This window comes from Amia ocellicauda, chromosome 8 (assembly GCF_036373705.1).
Source record: "Amia ocellicauda isolate fAmiCal2 chromosome 8, fAmiCal2.hap1, whole genome shotgun sequence".
NCBI lineage: Eukaryota > Metazoa > Chordata > Actinopteri > Amiiformes > Amiidae > Amia > Amia ocellicauda.
The window spans coordinates 6,899,116-6,921,600 of record NC_089857.1 but is presented as its reverse complement, the minus strand read 5'-3'; the positions used below and the strand labels follow the sequence as shown (position 1 = coordinate 6,921,600).

At 44.3% G+C, this 22,485-nt stretch overlaps 1 protein-coding gene across 7 annotated transcripts in view; it reads right to left on the bottom strand.

Annotated features, from left to right (window-relative positions):
* rtkna (rhotekin a) overlaps nt 1–22,485 on the bottom strand; it is a 79,751-nt gene that overhangs the window by 35,863 nt on the left and 21,403 nt on the right. The window contains exon 1 of one of the 7 annotated variants that reach the window (XM_066711925.1): nt 9,671–10,359. The exons of the other annotated variants lie outside the window; for them this stretch is intronic. Coding sequence (XP_066568022.1) covers nt 9,671–9,694 — 24 coding nt within the window. The 5' untranslated portion in view covers nt 9,695–10,359. Of the gene's footprint in view, nt 1–9,670; nt 10,360–22,485 lie in introns of those variants that run through there. 7 annotated transcript variants of the gene reach the window in all.

Here is a 22,485-nt window from a genome sequence, read left to right as displayed (position 1 = left end):
CAGCCTTTTCAGTAGCAAGGCATTCGCCCCCTTCCTCCAGTTCTGTGTATAACTTTGTCCTGCCTTCTTCTACTGATTTATTGAATCTATGTCCCTCCATATATGTCCCAGCATAAATTCTTGTGCTGTAGAGTTTCTTACAAGGCTTCTAATGCATCTGTGTTTTGAACGTGTGTCACCCTGGAAAAAGGCACCAGCCAAATACTGATTTGTACTACAGATCTGCTGTTTTGCTGCATTTCTCCCGCCTTCAAAGTCTCAGTGAGTTGGGAGGTACTGTGCTGAGTCTCTTGTGAGAGGCTCTCTGCTGCCCCAGCCAGAGAGCTAATAATACAAATGCCAATAAGCTTCACACTTCAAAGAGGCAGAAACTGGCATACTGCTCCATCAGCTACAGGGGCTCTCTCTCTGTGCCATGAGTGCCAACAGAACCGGGAGAAGCCCAGTCCCACCACACCCTGTTCTGCTTCTGTGTTTGTGCTTGGATATTATATCACTGGAGGGTTTCTTATCACAGATTCCCTCCGTTTGATGCGTTCGCAATTTCGCCACAGCTTTGCCCAGAACAGATCTGCCTCATTAGCATGTTTGACATTTCAAGACTTGCTTGTTCATTGTTTATCCATTTTCTGCAGATACACAGATTGCACCATAAGATACTGTTGATTGCATGTTCAGAAACAATACATAACTGTCATAACATGCCAAAGACTAGGTTCGGGTAGAAAAACGCTTGGAAAAAGATCTACGGTTTGCAATGACTTTAGCCTTTCCTATCCTTTATTAATTGATAAACCAATTGATAAACCGGACCATAGTTGCACAGAGGAGCTCTTGTGCCAGGCTTGGTATAGGAACGCCGTCGTCTGATTTAAATTCCTTCCCACACCCCCAAAAAGGCTTTTTTTCCTTTTCTTCCTTCACTTTCCTTCCCTCCTGTGTCGCCTCTGATCGTCTCAGTCTTGCTGAAATGTTTTATAACAGAACCGGGGAATCCTCTTGGGGTTATCACTTTCAATTGCTCCAATTTTGATTCTGTAAAAAGAGATCAACAGTAGCTGTAAGAGCTCGCAGCTGTTGCTGCTGCTGCGTCTGTTTCGGCTATCTGCACTGCGCCAGTCCAGTGGATCGGAGCTGTCAGTCAAACACTGCTGACACGCTCAGCACCAGGATTTGAGGAACTGTTCTGGGAAGGAGAGAATAAGTGGCTTCAGACAAGCCTTTTTTCTCCATATATATATATACACTCACCTAAAGGATTATTAGGAACACCTGTTAACACCACATTAATGTGTTATAATGTATTATTACTATTCAACCAATACCCTCCCAAAAATATAAATATAGGTTTTCGCATATAGTGCTGTGTCCTTTACACCTTTGTGTCACTGTAGGGTTCGTCCTGTTTGTGAAGTAATTTACCCCATAAAACAGGACACTGAGGAAATGCATTTCCTTCCTTGTGGTGTAGCAAGCCCCAGCCTAGTGTATGTTATTCTGTATGTTTATTTCTAATCTGTAATGATACTTTGTAACAGATGAAACATGACAATGTTTGAGACAATGACAAGAAAAAAACACATCACTTTCAACATAGTAGGCCATATTTTAATGAATTCATTTGAGTTTGGTCATCATGTTATATAAAGTATATTCATACACTCACCTAAAGGATTATTAGGAACACCTGTTCAATTTCTCATTAATGCAATTATCTAACCAACCAATCACATGGCAGTTGCTTCAATGCATTTAGGGGTGTGGTCCTGGTCAAGACAATCTCCTGAACTCCAAACTGAATGTCTGAATGGGAAAGAAAGGTGATTTAAGCAATTTTGAGCGTGGCATGGTTGTTGGTGCCAGACGGGCCGGTCTGAGTATTTCACAATCTGCTCAGTTACTGGGATTTTCACGCACAACCATTTCTAGGGTTTACAAAGAATGGTGTGAAAAGGGAAAAACATCCAGTATACGGCAGTCCTGTGGGAGAAAATGCCTTGTTGATGCTAGAGGTCAGAGGAGAATGGGCCGACTGATTCAAGCTGATAGAAGAGCAACTTTGACTGAAATAACCACTCGTTACAACCGAGGTATGCAGCAAAGCATTTGTGAAGCCACAACACCTACAACCTTGAGGCAGATGGGCTACAACAGCAGAAGACCCCACCGGGTACCACTCATCTCCACTACAAATAGGAAAAAGAGGCTACAATTTGCACAAGCTCACCAAAATTGGACAGTTGAAGACTGGAAAAATGTTGCCTGGTCTGATGAGTCTCGATTTCTGTTGAGACATTCAGATGGTAGAGTCAGAATTTGGCGTAAACAGAATGAGAACATGGATCCATCATGCCTTGTTACCACTGTGCAGGCTGGTGGTGGTGGTGTAATGGTGTGGGGGATGTTTTCTTGGCACACTTTAGGCCCCTTAGTGCCAATTGGGCATCGTTTAAATGCCACGGCCTACCTGAGCATTGTTTCTGACCATGTCCATCCCTTTATGACCACCATGTACCCATCCTCTGATGGCTACTTCCAGCAGGATAATGCACCATTCCACAAAGGTCGAATCATTTCAAATTGGTTTCTTGAACATGACAATGAGTTCACTGTACTAAACTGGCCCCCACAGTCACCAGATCTCAACCCAATAGAGCATCTTTGGGATGTGGTGGAACGGGAGCTTCGTGCCCTGGATGTGCATCCCACAAATCTCCATCAACTGCAAGATGCTATCCTATCAATATGGGCCAACATTTCTAAAGAATGCTTTCAGCACCTTGTTGACCTTGACCTTGTTGCCATGTAGAATTAAGGCAGTTCTGAAGGCGAAAGGGGGTCAAACACAGTATTAGTATGGTGTTCCTAATAATCCTTTAGGTGAGTGTGTATATATATATATATATATATATATATATATATATATATATATATATATACACACACACTTGGCAAGAGCAAGGGAGAGAGAGAAGGCACAGGGGTGAGGGAGGGAGAGAGAGCAGGGGAAGAAAGGGAAGAGGGTATGGGATGAAGGAGAGGGAGAGAGAGAGGGGAGACAGAAGGTAGTAGGCAGATTAGAGGAGAAAATGAAAGAGGGAGGAAGAGAGGGGAGACAATTATGTGCAGGAAGTGAGAGCATGAGATCATTTAAGGATGAAGAGAGAGAGAGGAGGGGGGAAAGGTCTGCATGAGTGTTTCCGAGGAGACACGGGGAGGCTCTCGGAGTCTGGCAGCTTATCTCGCTCCTCCAGCTACACCCGCAGGTCCACACTTGGCTGAAACAACTCCGCTGACAACACAACCAGGATGGCGAGTACACCGACGTGCCATCCAGCACACACAAGGGCTGGCCTCTCTACCACAGGGGAGATAAACAATACACTGAAACCGAAAGGCTTCTGTTTGATTAATTTCCAAGGACAGAATCTATCCATGTTGTCTTGTCTTATGTGTTTACAGCAAAGCCTGTCCCCAGTCAGTCATTCTGCAACTGCAAAACCCATGTACCCGTCACCATGAATAACTCAGTTCACTGCACATGCAGCACATGAACAGAACCTATAGACTGTTTAAGAGTATGAAATCCACTCTAACTAAAAGCATCACTGCAGATAGCGCTAAATGCCACAGGTACGCTTTAACTGTAAACAGTTTGTGTTCACTGACAAGCTGCAACAGTGAAGGAGCCAACTGGGAGTGGAATTTAGGCCGTGACTGCAAGAACCGAGTTTTGCCAGTTTTGCTCTGTCGGCAAATCCACCCCCAGTTCACACACCGTGGGAATCAAGGAGTCGTGTCCTTGTCTGTATTTTCCAAGTGAATCTTGCCTTAATACCAAGGCAGTCTGCACAGAGACTACAGCAGTGGGAACAGGATACACCCGCTCAAAATAGGCTTTCATCGAAGAAGCATAAGCCACTGTGGCTAATTTGCTGCTTCAGTGAAATGACAGGTGCTTCAGTTTGTCCTGACTGCCTTGAGCGCGAGCAGCTGTGTGTGTGTGTGTGTGTGTGTGTGTGTTCTCAATCATGCTAAATCAAGCAAAAATGATTATTTGAAAATAATTGAACGCAGTCCTGCTCTGACCGCAGCCGACAAACCACACCTGCAAATCTTCTCAAACGCTGATTGGGGCGAGGGGAGGAAGGAGGTTTCTGTCTGCTAAGCATTCGCACACCAGAAAACATACAGCTGTTCTTCATTTTCAAGGACTAAATCGGCCTTAATCGGCAGCAATTTCACACCCTGCACAAAACTCTGTTTAATTGGACAATCCCCGATAATGGCTCCGTGCTCTCTAATAGGGCTGGGCAGCGTACCGTGACGGGTCTGCACAGCCCAGCGACTCCCTCATCGCTGAGCCCCGATCCCTGATGAAGCCCTCACACACAAGGCCGTCTCCCCGTCTCTCCGGTGCTTGGCTCCCGCAGTGCCGTTTGGCCCGACTGTGGTTAGATGCTCTGAGTGAGTTTTAATAGCCTAATGTTTCATTTACTGCTGTCTTTTGGCAGTGGGAAGCTGAAGACAACACCCCACTCATTACTGTTGAGGGATTCGCCAGAAAGAGTGGAACAAAAAAAAATATAAAGTATTGTATTCCACCTCACAGCACTTTACTGCATTACTAAAGTGTATTATATTATATTGCATTTACTTCAGCCTTAATAGAATTTGTACTCTAGAATTGTACCGACGGTAGGATCTCCGTCAATGCTAGAACAGGTAAAGCACATTGAACGTGACAGACGAGGTACTGCAAGGTACTTCCTCCTTGCCAATGAGCTGAGATGCTCTGTAATATTGGACTGTGTGCTTTGCATGGAAAGGTTGAGTAATTCTCACAGAGGGATTTAAAAAAAACTGAGACCCTATGCAGGTGTGATGCTGGGTCTTGACATTTATTACAGCTGCTAAACTCAATCCTTCACCTAATAAAACAGCAGCTTTCCACATCCTTTAATGCTTTAAAATTGCAGGGGGAAAGGAGACCCACGCTGCCCTTTTATAAGCGCAGGATAACAAACATGTCAGGAAAAGGGGGACTGTCATTTGGTGACCATTTGAAAAGCAGTTGTACGATATTTCCTAATAACTTTCTCTCCATCTTTGCTGTCCGTGTGACCAGGGCTGGTTGAGTATTTTGGATCAAATAACACTGCTATAGAGTCAAGCATGTGTGAGAGAAACGCCTTTTTTAATTTGATCAGTCATGCAGTAGAGATATAATTTTGTTTACAGTCTAATGAGACTAGCAGAGTGTTTCTTTAGGCTCTTTGCGCAGAACTGCAATTTATGTTAATGGAGATCAAATTCAAAAATGTCTTAATCAAATGAAACCCAAGGAACTCTGTAGATGTGTCGGGTCCCTTGTCATGTGCTTTTGCACCAGTGGGTTTTTAACAACGAGGCCACTGTTCATCTATTGCATTCACTGGCCTCTCCAAAGTGTAGTGGAGGCTTCGTCTGGTATTGCAACCGATTCATACATTTAAAATAAAATTCCATCATAAATAAACAAATACACACATACATACACACATAAATTGTCCCTAGTTCACCTCGTGAGAACAGAGGAAAAAACACATAAGTGGGACAAACTATTTTCCGAAATAATCGCTTGAATTGAAAATAGTAAAAAACATTGATACTCACACAGGGAAGAAAGCCCGGTGGGTCTGAGCGAATTTAATATCACGACATAGCAATATTTGACAGCATCGGCCAGGCACAGTACCCAAACGCTAGCAGACTGCAACGCCACCGCTATGCCAGAGCTTGAGTCAGGCTCAGCCGCACCTAATGGCCCCTATTAGCTTCCACAATGACCTCAATTTATAGACGAATATAATCCTTGAACTCCTGCTGATGTCAGTGAGGTGGCTCTGTTATTACTGGGCCTTTAGGTTAGAAAATGAATAGGTGATTGACGTACTTCATAATCACAGTATCTGGGAAGGCAGCAGTCATTCTTCAAGGCCTTGGTGCTTTTGTAGAATGTTCATATAGCAATAATGATATATTTTTTTAAGATTCAAGCAACCCTTTTCATGTTCATCTCTGTTGTTATAAAATCACGCAGCTCCTAGATCAGGCACACTTAGCAACCACGGTTCACTGATAAGTAGGTGCAAACCTCGGAGAGGAACTACCTCATTTTACTGTTGCGTAACGATTTCTGAGTAACGGTGCCGTGAAGGAGAGAGCCTTGTAATCTGCATCAGTGAAGATAGGAGTGTATGACCCTCATCAGCATGCGTCTCTCGCTCTCATACAGAAAAAGCAGCACTGGAAAGCCAGTCAGAAATCAAAAACACTGAAAAACAGCACACACGTCAATGATCAGTCACACGCCAGCATGCACATAAATGTCCATATAAGCACTTACGACCCCAAACACACAATACACATGGACACAAACGGACAACCCATCCCCCGCCCCCCCACTACACACACACACCCCCCTACTCAGTGGCCTCACTAAAATAAATCCTAGGTTGTACAAATTGATCATGTGGCCCAGATCTTACACAGAGGTTAGAGGTTAAGAGGAAATTAATTGTCTGTTTTGTGTTCATAGGGACAATCACAGTGCATAGAAAAGAGGGGGAAAGGAGGGGGTCGGAGCAAATCGCCGTTCACGGACTGCTCATGAGGGAATCGAGTGTTTAAATAAAAGTACTAATAAAAAATGGAGGACCAAATTAAACTTTTAGTCCCCAGGGTGGGATTCCAATACAAGTCTAGGGAGTCGGGAAGAAAAAGAAGGTTCCAGATGCAGAGCTGCTTGACACATTTCAGGTTTTGCTAACTAGGCGACTAAGATTTTTGTTCACAATGTACCAATGAGACAGAAAATTAAATATATATTTCTTAAATCATTTAAACTCCATGTGTACATGCTAATTTAGTCAAAATAAAGTAACGAGTTACATTTCCAGCGCACGATGCAACAACCTACAGCTCAGAAAAGAAAAAATACAAACATTGTCCTTATTTTGGTATATTTAAAATGGATGGGATATATTATTATAGAAATGTATTATAGTCAGTAATCCTTAATTTTCTCTTCATATGTTGAAAATAACGGCCTATGGAAGAAATTAACCTCATCATATATTTTGGATACAGAAATAAATCTATGGATTATAGACAAAAACATTTTAAATAGGCTTTGTTCCAAATGGGCAGAGCCCTGGCGATCACTGATCTACGAAGGCCAGTTTAAGAGGAATTGGGGCCCGAAAGCAGAACGAGGAGGGAGATGCCAATCCCAGGTCACCCCCCCCTTCTCTATCCCCTGGGCCTCCTCCCCGAGAAGACCATCTTGGCACCACTGGGACAGGCACCAGCAGGGTGGCAGATGAATGCCAGCACCAGTGTGCCAAGCGCTCTGTTGGTTGGCTTGGTGCATTATTGGAGCACGGAGGAAAGCCTTGAGTGTAGCGGGGTATGTGAAGGTATTTCGTCACCTGCCACCACAGTGAGCTCCCTCTCTGCTTAGCACTATGGGGAGGGGGAGGGCACACCCTCACAGGAGAAATTTAATTTTTGAATCAAGAATATTTATTATGTTTTCACTTTGTTTAATTTTGCATGTGCTGAGATTTTCCAGTCTTATTTAATGTTGTCCTACATTAAATAGTTTCATCTTAAATGGGCAGCAGGCGGCAACAGTTTTGTTTTTCTCAGGTTTGCAGTGGGTGACTGAGCGTGTGTGAACGACAGACGGCACCGCAGCAGTGCCAAACCAAAAACAGCTTCTCTGTTTGATTCGTTAACTGTCCATACCCAACTATACAGGGCTCCAAGAAATCAAAGTGGTCTCACTGTAACACACTGCAGGCTGCACACAGGAGCCCCACACATACAGGCTTATGGGGTGGGGGGGAAGAAACACGTTCTGCAAGCTCATTCAATGGGATCTAATAGGAGCAGGCTGTACCACTATCTTACTCCACTAAGCTACTTATAGCCTCACACATATTATGGCTCAAGTATTATGCTCCCACTCATTGGAATACATTTATTTTCTGAGCTTCTTTGTGTGAGTTTGTGTGTGTGTGTGTGTGTGTGTGCGTGTGCGTGCGTGCGTGTATTCTCTCAGCTTCTGAAGTTGTTGATCATGATACTCAAAGTCTCCCACCAATACTGGAAGAGATGCAGTTTACTATACTGGCAGATTTACTGCAGGATATACAGTCAGTCTTGAGATACTGAGTCTCTGTGGTGTCAAACTTCCCATAGGGTGCCTTTTTTAGACTGCCCTTTTCAACACTCAAAATCTGCCTTTCTAGAACGCCCCATTGCTGTGACTGCAGTGAGTCAAGACAGCCTCCACACACAATGCATACTAATTAGACGAAAGGATACATTGTTACAGTAGCCAGACACCGAATTAGATTTTCCGGCCCTGCATCATGCAAGAAAATCCACTGCAGCCTATCTTATGATAAAAGCACATGATTAATGTAGGAGGCTGTAGGCTTTACTTGATCTTACACACCAGTGAAACAAAACCATTTATACTGCTTAGAACTGCTCTGTCGTTTTAGCTGCAGATCTGTGACCGGCTCATGTTTGCAGACCTGAAGCTGTACTTTGTTTGTAATAATAAAGGTGTACTTTGGTTCAAATCACTGGCGTGCAAGAGGAGCTTGTTGGAAGACTGCCGTTTAATACATGCACACGGCGTACAGGGTTATTGCAGTCAACTGCTGCGGCACTGAAGTCTTTTCAGCTGACACGGACAACAAAACCTGTGCCTTCACTACAGCAGAGGTGCCTTTACTCCTGAGCTCTGCACCACAACTTTGGGTGCGTGCCATCACAGATAATTTCAGGTCTACAGATTTCAGAAGACTTAAGTCCATCATGGTTTACATCACAGAGTTCGTAGGCACGTTCATGATAAATGATATGACATCACTTGTTTACAGTCTAGTGGAGACATCTTTCACACTGAAATATCGGGGGGTTTTCCCTACACATCTGACTGCAATTTACACAAGTTACCATTATTATTTTATTAAGGAATACATTCCGTCTTCCATGCCAAAAAAAGGAATAAAACACTACAAATATGTGAGAAAATAAAGTTCTCTGAGCAAATGCAGTATGCACTAATTATGTTTCTTATTTCAATACAGAGGTTGATATGCGGTGAGCAGTTGCATAAAAAAAAAAAAAACTTTACAAATATGATCATATTGTATCCAGAATATATATACTTATAGACATGCATACATATTCTTAACCTAGTCACTCACATCTTCCCTCATTAGCAGAGAGCACTATTCTATATTGCTTCATACAATGTTCTCTATAATGTGTAAAACTGCCCCATAGTGCCGTTTGTTAGATTTGTCTCAGGCTGTCATAACTCCACTGCGGAAAGCCAGGCTGATACACACATCCCCGACCTTGCGGTAGCAGAGAGCACCTGTCAGGCGCAACAGTGAAAGTTTACCCTCTTGCACCGCCGCACTAAGGTACCTAGAAAGCGTTATATTATGACAGCTGCATATAACGCACTGCAATTGTTGCTGAATAAAACAAAACCTTTGATTGCGATACAAAGTATAGTGCAAAATAAGGATTAAAAACAGCAATGCACACCAGACTGAATGCACGCTTCTGATCTATATGTTGGACAATAAACCAGACTTACTCTGTGCTTCCTGCAGTTGTTCATGTCTGATCTGGGGTTAGGGGTCCTGATCAAACTACCGACCGGCCGGTTCCGTCACTCCGTGCAACTGCAAAGCTCCCCCCGCACAAATCCTATGAACTGCGGGGACCCCCGATCCAGTTTTTCCCAAAATGCTGAGTACTGGTTGAAGGAGAAAACACGGGGCGGAGTGTGTGAGTGTGTGTGGAGGGAGGGGGTCCTGTCCGACAGGAAACGGGTCCCGTCACAAGCGTGTCCCGCAGTGGAGGAGCCGATCTGTCATCTGACCCAGTCCATCTTTCCGCAGGTCCGCGCTGCCGGCCGGGGGAGTTGAGATTGAACGCAACAGCCAGTGAAGAGACCCCCCTGGCCGTGTGTGGTGTTTGGGGGGGACCGGCAGGGAAGCAGGGAGCCGATTTGCATTGAGTTGGATGCAGGAGGGATAAGTCAGGAAATCCGTGAAAGGAGCCAATCCAGCCCAGCCGGCTCGTCCAAAAGCTCCAATAAACACCGGCTCGCAACGTGCAGCCTGAGCAGCGGCGGCTCCAGTATTAACTTCTGTTAAAAGCATCCATCCCCCTTTCCATTCCCAGCGAAATCCCAGAAGAAAGACGGGCTGACAGAGGTGAAAAAAAGGCTCCGGAGAGAGGGAGAAAAACGAGTTGGTGGAAGAGAGCGAGTACAAGCAGCTGCAGCCTTGCCTCGGTCCTCTCCTCAGCCTCGGCGAGGAGCCGGGATTACATCATCCTGAGCTAACAATAGCAGTGGAGAATCGGGATGACAGAGAGAGAGAGAGGGAGAGGGAGGGAAGGATGGGGGGGAGAGATAAAGTGTGTGTGTGACAGAGTGTCTGAAAAATAATGCAAATTGCAGACAGTAAATTAAAGGAATCTTCGTGGTGGCAGGATGAGGTCCACCCACTGGGGAAGAAAGAGAGTAGTATTTGGTGGTGAAAGGGAGATTGTCTACATGTCTAGGTTTTGAAACCTTCCTTTTGCTGGAGATATTTCATTTTCCTTCGCTTAATCTTACCCTGTCCTCCAATTCTTACTCAATGCAGCACAAAGTACAAACACTATTGATACACCCATCGGCATTGTGAACAATTGACACACAGAGAAAAAGTTAAATGTCTGCCACCAAGATACTTTCAGGGCAGATTTCATGAGCTAGTTAACGTGGCAATACAGTTCCTCTGGAAGAAAGGCAGCTATTTCAGGTACCATGAAAGGTTACAGCTGAGGATGTGTGTTAAAAGAAAGGGAAAAACAAACAGGACTATTAAGACTCTCACTTTTACTCACAGCTATAGGAATTAACTCTAGTCCTGGCAAGAAATGACAGCCCAGCACTAGATGTAGGCTTTTCCACTCTCTCTCTCTCTCTCTCTCTCTCTCTCTCTCTCTCTCCATCTTCGCTCTATGCCTGTTCTGTTCATATCACACATGAACCACGTACATTAGCACAATCAATCAGCGACACGTACTCCAGCATGTGTTAGAAGACACTCTGTTAACACACTGACACATCAAGGCACCCAAAAGCACATCAACAGATATTGTTCTTTAACACAGAGAGCCATTAGAAGCCAACAATAGGATTGACATTGTATATTTACAGCATACAAACACATCATGCAGACACCATTTACAGGCACAGATTAATAGCCTATACAGTGAAGTAGATGCATATTAATATTCAGTATAGCAGATGTTAACTCGCATTACGATACGTATTAATATGTTAATGTACTGACACAATCATCCATTAGTACTACAACATCGTCCTGCAGAAAGAATAGAAGCCACATATTTACACTTGTTTATAGTAGTCAGTTCAGGCTCTGATCAGAACACACACACACGAAGAGGAGCAGTCATACGACACACCATCCCCAGTCAGGGTTGGACAGCACAGAAGCGAGTTCAATGGCCAGAGGCATGTGGTCCGCTGCTCACCCCACTGCCCAAGGGTGTATTCATACAATTGCTCTCCACACGGGGCCATTACTGCTGCAGTTATTGTATTTATCAATTATGATACAGATCCAGGGGATAAGGGCAGGGCTGCAGGGGGCAGATGGGGGGGCCGCTGGGTGTGGAAGGGAGTGGGCAGCACCTGTCTTGGTTTGGCATCTTCTGGCTGTAGCTGCGCTGCTATTGAACTCCAGTAAGCACAGACTACAGCAGATGCTACGTACAGTGTTGCATGCAATGTTACAAGCAAAAACAAAATTAGAAAAATATGTATAATTTTTTCTTGCATGGAAAAGAATGCAGTATCAGTTTTAGCTGGAATAGAGACCAAACTAAATAAAAATGCTTCATGGAAGAGATATTGTTACAAAACTCCTCAGAATCACTGGGTATTTGTTTACTAGCCTACAGCAGGCACTGGGGATTGTGGGACTTTTGCCTTATTTTGAATACATTTACACAGAAAGCCATGGAAATTAAGTAATAACATTTCACTACAGTCTGTACAAGAGACTACAGCACCAGGAAGCCTTTTCCAACCATAACACAACCTACTGATTGGTAAAATTTAGGACAGTTTTGATACTTTTATGAAAAGTGTATGTAATGTGATTGAAAGTCACCTAACTGCAATTAATCTGATGGGTAATTATAAAAGCAATTGACGACAAAGATGGGAGAGAAAGGAGAGTCTGGGAAAGCAGCAGCTGGAAGGAATTAGAGACGTAGCCCCCTGCGTACCCCCCACCCCTTCAAAGTACCAAGATAATTCCAGGTTTGTCTTGATGATAAATCTCTTCATTAACTCCTCGATGTAACCTTGTCACAATCAGAGAGCTGCACAAGGGCAGATGCACAAGAAATAGACATTAAAATGGGTCCCAAAAGTCTGTTACTTCATCCCATGCATATCAAACAGTATGATATTATTATAATAAAGATGTATTTAACATTGGTTGGTGCAGGTGTTAGAGCATTTCTCCAGAATTCAGAGTAAACAGAGATTAAATTGAAATGGTTGATTTGGCAGAATATAATGTGGCCTACTGCTTTCTTACCCCTTTTAACATGCGTTTCAGAAGGAGGATAATGAGGAGATTCATCATGGAGAGACAAAACCTGGAATGGTCTGGGAGCAGCTTGAGAGAGGGAAGCTGCAGGGAAGGGGATACTGGGATGGCATCTTCAATTCCAGTCACCTCCAATTAACTGTTGTATCCTTTGCCAGTAAAAAGAGGGCAATATAAGAAGGAAAAAGTGACCTTGCTGCATTGTACAGAGAAGGCAAGAGAAAACCCAATTTTCACTGCTCTGACAAAGAAATGGAATCGCAGGGGAGATTTTCACCATCACCTCCAACCTCAGACACCAGCGCCGGCAGGAGCACAATGACGAGATGGCCAACATATAGAAGAAATTGTTTTCCTAAAGCAGAGACTACTTCAGCTTTTTCCACCATTCTACCTGATGATGGGTTGACCTTGATGCTGTGAATGACACTGGGAGGCATAATAAATCACCTAAAAGGTTAATTAGATGTCCTTGGTGAACCCATTGACATAAAACACCTCTTGCTTGTGAGACACAATACATCACAGTGTGAACGGAGTAATGCTGTACGTGCATCATCTCATTACAAGCATGAGAATAGCCTGCATAATAAAGATTTTTGCGTTTCCTCTTAAAAGCACATCGATGGGTGGAAAACACTGAGACACGTCCTCAACAGTGACAGAATTTATTTTGTTAGACAACAAATCAACCCCCCTCCATCAGTCTCATAGTTTTGAGTTAGTCATGGCAGCACAGAGGGAAGGGGAATTGTTCCAACAGAGGAGACAGAGAGAGTCTGGGCCCAGTCTTATTTTAAGTTCACCAAACTACCAAGTATCTTACCGAGATAAGTGCCTCTCTAAGTTGTGTATTCATAAACATTCGTAAGTGCACTGCTTAACTTGGCACCACACTATCAGTTGCTAAGAATTTCAGCATACGCTAAACTGTACTCCGAAATATTTTTTATTTTTCATACCTCTGTTGTGTTAACCACAACGCAACCTGATTGGAAAATGAGAATCCCAATTTTCCTGAATGTTTGAAATGTACTTTAATTGAGGAATAAAAAAAAAAAAATACAACGCTTATCAGAAATTTTGCTATACAATGACAAAGAATGCAGCATAATGCTTGTGTTGGAAATAAGCAACATTTAACATCTTAAGCCCAGCTGTGCATTGTTCAGTGCCACAAATTGAAGAGTGGTAGAAAATGTGCTGCGCTATGATGAAGGAATACAGGAAGTAGCCAACAACTGACCACTGCAAGTCACCTTGAGTAAGGAGGTCTGCTAATAAATGCATACATACATACATACATACATACATACAATACAAGGGTGAGTAATCAAAAACAGCAATTTATTCCACAGTATGAAGATTTTAATTGCTAAACGATCACACAAACACATGTATAGGCAAACTATAACTACACAACTATACTATAGCCATCAACTATTACTTGCACAAATACCATATTAAAATATTGTTTACATCTTCAAATAACAGTAAGTCCTACTATTAACAGTTGACCACTTTCTTTCATGAGATCATTTTCCTCCTGCTGATGCTAGTTTCCACCAGTCACTGAATTAGACGAGCAGCACAACAATAATTTTCAGAGCAGGAAGGATGGTCCGATTTCTTTGGGTGACTGGGGGAAATGAGTCTTGTAAAAGATCACCTAAACTGTCCACTCCAGATATTTGATACATCTCTTCGCTGTCAATGTCAAGTGCATTTAATCAATGGAAAAAAGCTCCCCACATTTCTTAGTATAGTCCTACTTTCCAGAACTAAAATCATCAGTACATGCATCATCAAGAAGCAACAATCATACATCTTCACACTTGTTCTACTTAAGATTATGTGTCTCAATGTTAAGCAGAGAAAAAATAACATTACTTAAGTCAAGACGTTTTTCAGAATTCCATATCATATAAATAAACACTTAAGTGGCCAAACAGTACACCACTTAATTGTGTGTGACATAAGTTATTGCATAAATGCAGGACCTGGTGACTGTGTGTGGGTTGGAGGCTTATGGATCAGACAGGTTCACCTTGGGACTCCATACAATAAATATACTCCAGCAAATCGGCTTAGAGGCAGACACCCAGGGACAGCAAGGTGGGGTCATACATGAAGCAAAACACAGGACAGTGGGACAGAGACGTATAGCACAAATCTAAATTGAGATTTATTTCGAAATCTATCATATTAAAATACAACTTCATGCTTTTATAGTTGATTTGTTTTTTCCTCTTGGGAGTTTGCATAGACAGATGTCAATTAAGAGCAAACACCCTGCTTTTGAAAAGACATCTATCTCCCTGCATTATTGATTATTGATTCATTTATTTCCTGATCTGGGAAAAGATATTCCAATCAAATTGTTGTGCGGTTTTTGACACAAAATCAACTGAGCTTGATGCGTTAAGCAGAAAAGCTCAAACGTGCATTGATTGTGGGGACTATTTAACCGTAGTGCAAGTAAGTTACTTAAGCATTCTTTAGATTACCAGCTAGTCAAGTCGTTTCCATGCCTCCGAGTTTTGCAGGGCCTCTGCTATAAATAGCCAGGACTCAGAAACACTCTTGAACAGTTCACTGTGACAGTCGCCAAGGGAAAGTTCTCTACGCCCTGGGCATATATTTGAAGAAATACACACACAAAAAAAGCTGCAAATACCTAGAACCCTACGCAGCACGGTTCTTGTGATATTAATTCACTTCACAGCGTGCGCACACAGAGCAGGCCACCAAAACCAAAAGCCGAGTTAACTGAATAGAGCCGGAATAAATTCCTGACTCATTTTTTCACGTCCTTCCTTTCAGCAAATAAATAAGTGAAATCAATTCAGCACAGAGATGCAGGCCTGCGAAGTGTGGCCAGTTCGTTCTACCCAAAGCTCTCCAGAAAAGGCCTTTGTGCTGAGCATGTGAAAAACAGGCAGCTTTTAGGCAGAATGCTGCGGTAAACCAGCTTTTCCCGCAATCCAGGGATTCATTCACACAATCCCACACTGCAGATCCCTTCCCATCTCAGACTGTGTTGAGTGCACGTCCCCAATGTCCACCCTCACTCGGAGGTAAAGATGGGATCTGACCAACAACTTAAATTACAAACAGACACGCGTGTACATGCACATAGTCCTTCTGTGGGAAAGCGTTTGATACACATTGAAATTGTATTTCAGCAGCAGCATTCTGGCGAAGTTTCTTCTGATTAAAAGACTTTTCTTGTGATTATCTTCTCTCTCTAGTGCGCCTTTCCTTCCTCACAGAATACATCACCCATCACGTGGGCACCAACCCTCTACTGCAAAATGCTTTAAGGTTTTTTTTGGTTTGTTTATTTTACTCCCCGATACAAGCAAGCCTCCAGTCTGATGAGGAAAGCTCCTTTTCCTTGGAGGAAGAGCTTTGTTGGGACAGGAAGCAGACTAATGCGCCTACAATCATTGCGGTTATCTGCCTTACTGAGAGAAGCTGCTCTCTGACCCTCCATTCTGGGATGCCCCCTGGCTCGGCCACACCTCTCTCTGCGTCTCTCTAAGTCTATCTTTCTCCGTTTCGTTCTCTCTCTGTGCCTCTCTCCCAGTCTCTGAAATATAAACAGTGCCGAACGCCACAGACCCGTGTCCATATTCACATGCAGAGGCACATTCCAATCCATGGTACTGCCAGACATCACGGACAACTGCTGCTGAAGACGGGTGGGGTTGAATGGGCTGCAGCCCAGATCCCACAGCGTGTGCCCTACAATTGCAGCATAAAAAATAACTACTGGTCAGAGTAAACGCCAGATAGGCTGGAAGTGTGCAGTCCTCAACTCTTTCAAGAGGCCTGTGAAGAACAGACATGTTTAGATTGGGTAGGGGAGAGAGAGAGAGAGAGAGAGAGCACACTTATTAAATCAATATAATGCTAGTGTCGTGAACATCTTCGAAAAGACCTCTAACCTTCCATTTTCCAATTGTAATCGATTTCTCACACTGCTGCTGCTGCAACCAGGGCATCACTGTTAACAAGGTATCGGATGACAGAGGACTAAAAAACATGTAATGAAAACATAAGCTCGAAGTCTCTGACCGTGTTCTGATCAGCTAGAGAGATAACGAGGGTGAGCTCCAGATTATTTTGGCTGTGCAATGGGTTTCCTCATCCAATACTAAGTAAGCTTAACCTTTTAGACTCCAGAGACGACTGTGTGGTGGAGGGAGGCAGGGGGTTGGGGGGTTGCCAAATGTGCTAACCAGACTGCCTCTAAAAGCAGATTTAATTAGATAGTGCACAGGTCTGGATGCAACCTGGCTTCTGAAGTGTGCTATTAATACCATCAAAAGTAACAAGACATGTTTTTTTCCCCCCCCCGCTTAATGTCTTCCATCATAATTAAAAAGAACTTCACACTAACGCACGCTCCAGATGGATTAACAGCCTTCCACTGAGGCTACAACACTAGCCACATTGCACCCAACATGCAGCTAGACAACATGAAAGAGCATCCAGACAGAGGAGGGGGCGGAGTCTCAGAATTGTGAACAACAAACTGTGCGCTGGTCCCCAAACAGACTCTCCATCCTGACCTCTGCCCCTCTCGGTCTTGCTGTAAGAGGAGCTACTGGGAAAGTGTGACATCACCCCCAGTGAGACTCCCTTACATCACCAGCCCGAGCAGGCCGTCTCCGTCTCTCGGCACTTCACAACAAAGCCGCTTTTCACCACGAACTCTGAAAACAATTCCCCACTATCATCCATTTCACATCAATTTCACATCCATTTCAAGGAGGGGCAACACATTTTTTTAAAAGATGAATGCAACCTAAATAGCTTCCTCACGTCTTCAGATTGTTTGGTTTGTTTACACACAAATCACTAAGTGTTGCGTTGACTTTTTCAGATTATAATAAGCTGGGCACAGTAAAGGCAGCAGTGATGACGACCACGGATAACACCATTGTGAACGCTGCTTTCTGGGAAGGAAGTAGGGCTGTGTTTACGAGAACCTGCTGGGTCCGGACCCTTTAGCGTAAAATGTGGTGACTGGTTATTCCCAATACTCTCTAGCTGTTTGACATTTAACTTGGAAGAAAGAGGTGTACTGTGAATCACTGAAACCAGTGCCCCAGCCCAGGCCAAAACAGGGAACCGATTCACTGGGTTTCATGGCGATAGGAAAGCTCAAATTTTCTTCTTGAAGCAACAACATCAAGATGCAAAAAAAAAAAAAAAAAAAAAAAGAAAAAAAGAAAAGCTGAGCGATTTCCCCACTTCTCTGGACATGGAAACCAGGCTAGGAAGCCAGAGGACGGTGGCTGAGCATCAACTGACTGTCTTTTGTACAGTGACTTGCAACAGTTATTTGCTTACTTGCTAAATATTCAGACTTGAGTTCAACTGGATCAACGGGTAGGAAAATTGCCCCTCTGTACACTACTTCAGACTTCGGCCAACTTAAAACCGAATAAGAATGTTATTCTTGAATTCAGACACAAATCTGAGAAACGAAAATCAATAATCACAGGCTCAGCCCTCAGCAGGGGAGGGGGGTTGTTATTTGTGCTAAAACAACCCTCCTGCTGTTTATAAACACTGTTCTACAGAAAAGCCGGGCATTATTCGCTTATACACCCTGGCATGTTGTCAACTCCAGGAGGGAGACCATTCTAGGCCGGACCATCGAAGTGTGGTTTGAAATCAGCCCTGGCTGCGTTTCAAGTTGTTACAGTTCGGTGCTGCCGAAAATTAAAACGACGTTATGATTTGACCATGTGAAGCAGCAGCAGGAGAGAGCTATTTTTCATGACGGGGGGTTTGTTTATTTCGCAGCCCCCGTGATTTGTTTCCTTTTGCTCAGCCTGCAGTGGCGAATCCGAGGGGCAGACACGCTGCCAAGAAAACAGGCACTTCGCAAATTATAGGCCTTCCCACCCTGACACAGGCTTCCTGAAGACGCAAAACAGCAATTACGGCCACATGTGTGCTTCACATAAATAGAGCTGAAAAAGTACAGGGACTGAGATGCAGCTTTACAGGCAGGAGACACGCTGCCGTCTTCTGAATACTGCATCATGCATTGAATTATAACACTAAAGTCTCCTTACTGTATTAGCGCTCCTTCATGCTTTTGTAATGGGTCTTCATGAAAATAAACAGCGCTGACTCCCTCTTCCTTATGCCCCCGGTAGGGAGTACTGTACAAACACCTCAACTCCCAAGGGTGTGCAGGGCCATTCAAACAGCAGCAGCAGGAAAGATGCAAACAAACAGAAAAGAATAATCACAGAGAAGAAAAACTCACTCAGAGGAGCTGTGAACACAGCGTGATCCAGGACACGGGAAGTGCGCAGACAGCCTGCACGGGTCACTATGGACTCAGGCATGATTAGGTTGAGCGCATGAGTGAAAAAGCACACTGCACCAGTTTTCAACATTCACTCCAGTAGGAATCGACACGCGAGCAACAGTTTGCAATGTTAAGACTCTTGAAGTGTTGCCCCGTGCTTATTGTACAGTCAGTGTCCCTTGCAGATTTCTGCTTGAGGTCTTGTCCGACTCAATCTGCACACTCACCACAACACACAAGGTTTCCGGCACACTGTCACTTGGACCTGACCCACGTTCACCCACACCCGCCCTCCTGGAACCCACAAATCACACCGGAGTCACACTGAGCAGTTTCAGCAACAAAGGTCTTTATCTCGGCAGCCTTTACTTCCAGGTATTGCGTCATTTAAAAACATGGCAGAACATTGTATGTTTAGAAGGAAACTGGCCTTTTATTAAAAGGGTTGAGTTTCCTTCCACAGTTGCAGCTAACTCTCGGTGCCCGTTTTCTCAGAAACAAAAGGACAAACTTCCGTCCCCCTAAGAAGGCAAAGATGGGCCTCGGTCCTACTGCCCCCAGTGCCTCTCTGTTGGTTTTCCAATAGAAGCTGCCCATAAGTGAGTTTTCTCTGGCGGCAGATCGAGGCTCCTGGACAGAGTGGCCATTCAGTGCAGTTCCTATAGGAGGGGGGAGGGTGACAGCACCGCATGAATACAAAGCCCCCTTTCTCCAGCAAACTGTGCCCTCCCATCCACCCACCACTCCCCTAATACCCCTTCAACAGACATTGCCAAAGCCATATAGCAACCCACATTCACACTTCCAGCCTGCAGAAAACACAGCCACACACGCACACTCACACACAGTTGGGAACATACGTCGTTCAGGATAAGTCCGTATTTGAACCTGTCAACACTTAATAAAAAAGGACACAGTTACAAGATACATGCAGATGGTTTTGGAAACTAAACAACTCTCTCCAAAAGGCTTTCCTTCTCCAAAAGTCGCACATCACTTATGCATTTCTATATCCACTAAGCACAGGAGGCAAAGACCCACTATGGCTGCCAAGTTTACCTCCTGGCACACCTACAACTACTACTTCAGCCCCCAGTGAACACAGGCCACCAATGAACCAAAGAATATATATATCCGCAGCCGAGGTCTTCGGAGCACGAGGCTGTGACACTCCCTGACTGATGGGATGCCAGTGCCATACAGAGAGCTGCAGCCTCCCCTCCACAGTCACGCCGCCCATGCCTGCAGTATTTAAAGTGTTAGCTCAGAGCACAGCTATGAATCAGCTGAAAATCCAGCCGGATTCCGACGACTTGTGAAACAGCTGAACATCCACACGGCTCTGGGCCGCCGGTGCCGGGGCGTGCGGGGAGCCGGGGTCAGCTGTATCCGCTGTCCGGACCAAGCTTTATATACCGCTCCCGAGCAGCTGCATTAACACCGCGGCATTCACCTTCGGGCGCCTCACCAGGCAGATGACGCACCGTCACATTTCCACTCGGGCTGTTTGCAAAACACAATTACGGTGTCACCCAAACTCTTTAAGTGGGGACAACTGCGGCCGTCTCCAAGTGACCTTGCATGCGAGCCCTGGGGAGGACACGGGTCATAGTGAACGTGTGCTCAGACCAGACGGCTCACACTCCATTTATAGGCAGAAACACGGCAGAATTTTACTAACCAAAAAAAACAAAACACTACTTAACAGCAAAAGAAATGTATTAAAATATATAATGACAATAATAATAACCATTACAACAATAATGTCAGATGCAAACTCATAGCATGCCAATAGGGTCTTGCATTGTGTTTCACAGTGTGTATATGGGTGGGTGTACACTGTGGGCATATGAATTATGTGAATGGTCGTTTTGGTTGTTAATATTTTTGAATTAATTTTGCAGCAAAGATTCCACAGGCAACTGCAGACTAACTCTCCTGCAGCAGCTGGTTAGGATGCTAATGAAATCCAGGGAGAAGGAATGAATAATCCTGTCAGACCTCAAAGCATCTCATCAGCTCCACAGACTGTAATGCACAGCCCTGTAATATCAAAATGAGCATTCCTGAACATATATGAACTGTCCCACGAAACGTCCCCAGGGTATAAATATCAGACTTTTACCGAAGCGCTTGCACTGAGCCCTGCAGGATACACAGGGCCGAGTAGTTCTCGAAGTCATTTGAATTTAAAATTGGGACATGGCAGAAAGCAAATATCACTGACGCTATGAACTGAGTGGAGTTGTTCTACTCTGACTAAAACAGTTCAATTTTAAAACAAAAATAATGGAAAGGAATACATAAAAAAAAAAAAAAAACTTGCGGACAAGTTACAAGCGTAGTTATGAGTCGACAGACAAAAAAAGCCGCAACTAGGTTCTAGGTTTATTACATTTGAAAACTGGTGGGTGGCTCAAAGTTTGGATATAATGCAGACCTTAATCACACATAATTAGAACTCTAATGACAGACTAATAAGAATACCACAAATTAGTGGTCCACCAGTAGGCTAATCGGTCCTTTCATTGATAGAAAAGACTGCCAAGAGCCAATATCCTGATCAGACTCGCTAAAGTGAATTACAACCATGCCAATTACCAATACTAGGCCGGTAAAACATAATACAGCGGGCAAAGGGTTACTCTCCAGTGGAAAGAGAAATTCCCATGGGAAGTAGACCCAAATGGGTTTTACAATGCAACCCGGAGGGTGCTATGTGTTTGCAAGGTGTCTATCCCTGTGGATGGTTGACGTCTTCCTTGCAAATCACAGGGGACGGCTGCTGCAGCTCGGACTGCCAGCTCCCCTCAGCTCTCTGAGCGAGCTGCATCCAATAAGGGGACAGTGGAGAGCCAGGCATGAATCACTTCCTAATGCGACTGTCACTGTGGTCTAGCAGGGAGGGGTGCCGGGCCGTGAATCAGGCTCACTGAAAAGCCACTCAATCAGGCGCACACTCTCCTCTGCCACGCGCAGCCCGGGCATACCCGTGTGACAGCAGAGCAGGCAGGGAGCTCTGTAATGCCCAATAAGTTGTTAATTCTAATTTTATGAACGGCAAGAGCATCGTGAAGGAAATCGTCCGCCCAGCTGCACCATTAACACGCTAATTCCTACATTAAATCAGACCTAATGGAATGTACTGTCTGACAAGCCAGGGATAAAGGCCTCCTGAACACAAACACACACACACACACACACACACACACAATCTCTCTCGGCTCCACAATCTTTAGGAGCCATTCCAGTCCAGTGGTCAGGCCAGGCTGCTAAAGCTAATTGACTCAGGCCTCTGCAAAAACCTGAGCTAGACCAGAACTAAAGAACTTAAGAAGAGAGCCTACACAGCTGCACAATCTGGGCTCTGCAGGCTTCATTTTGGCAGTGATTCCTAATTTTACTGTAGAGCAGCAACCAAAGAATCGCACT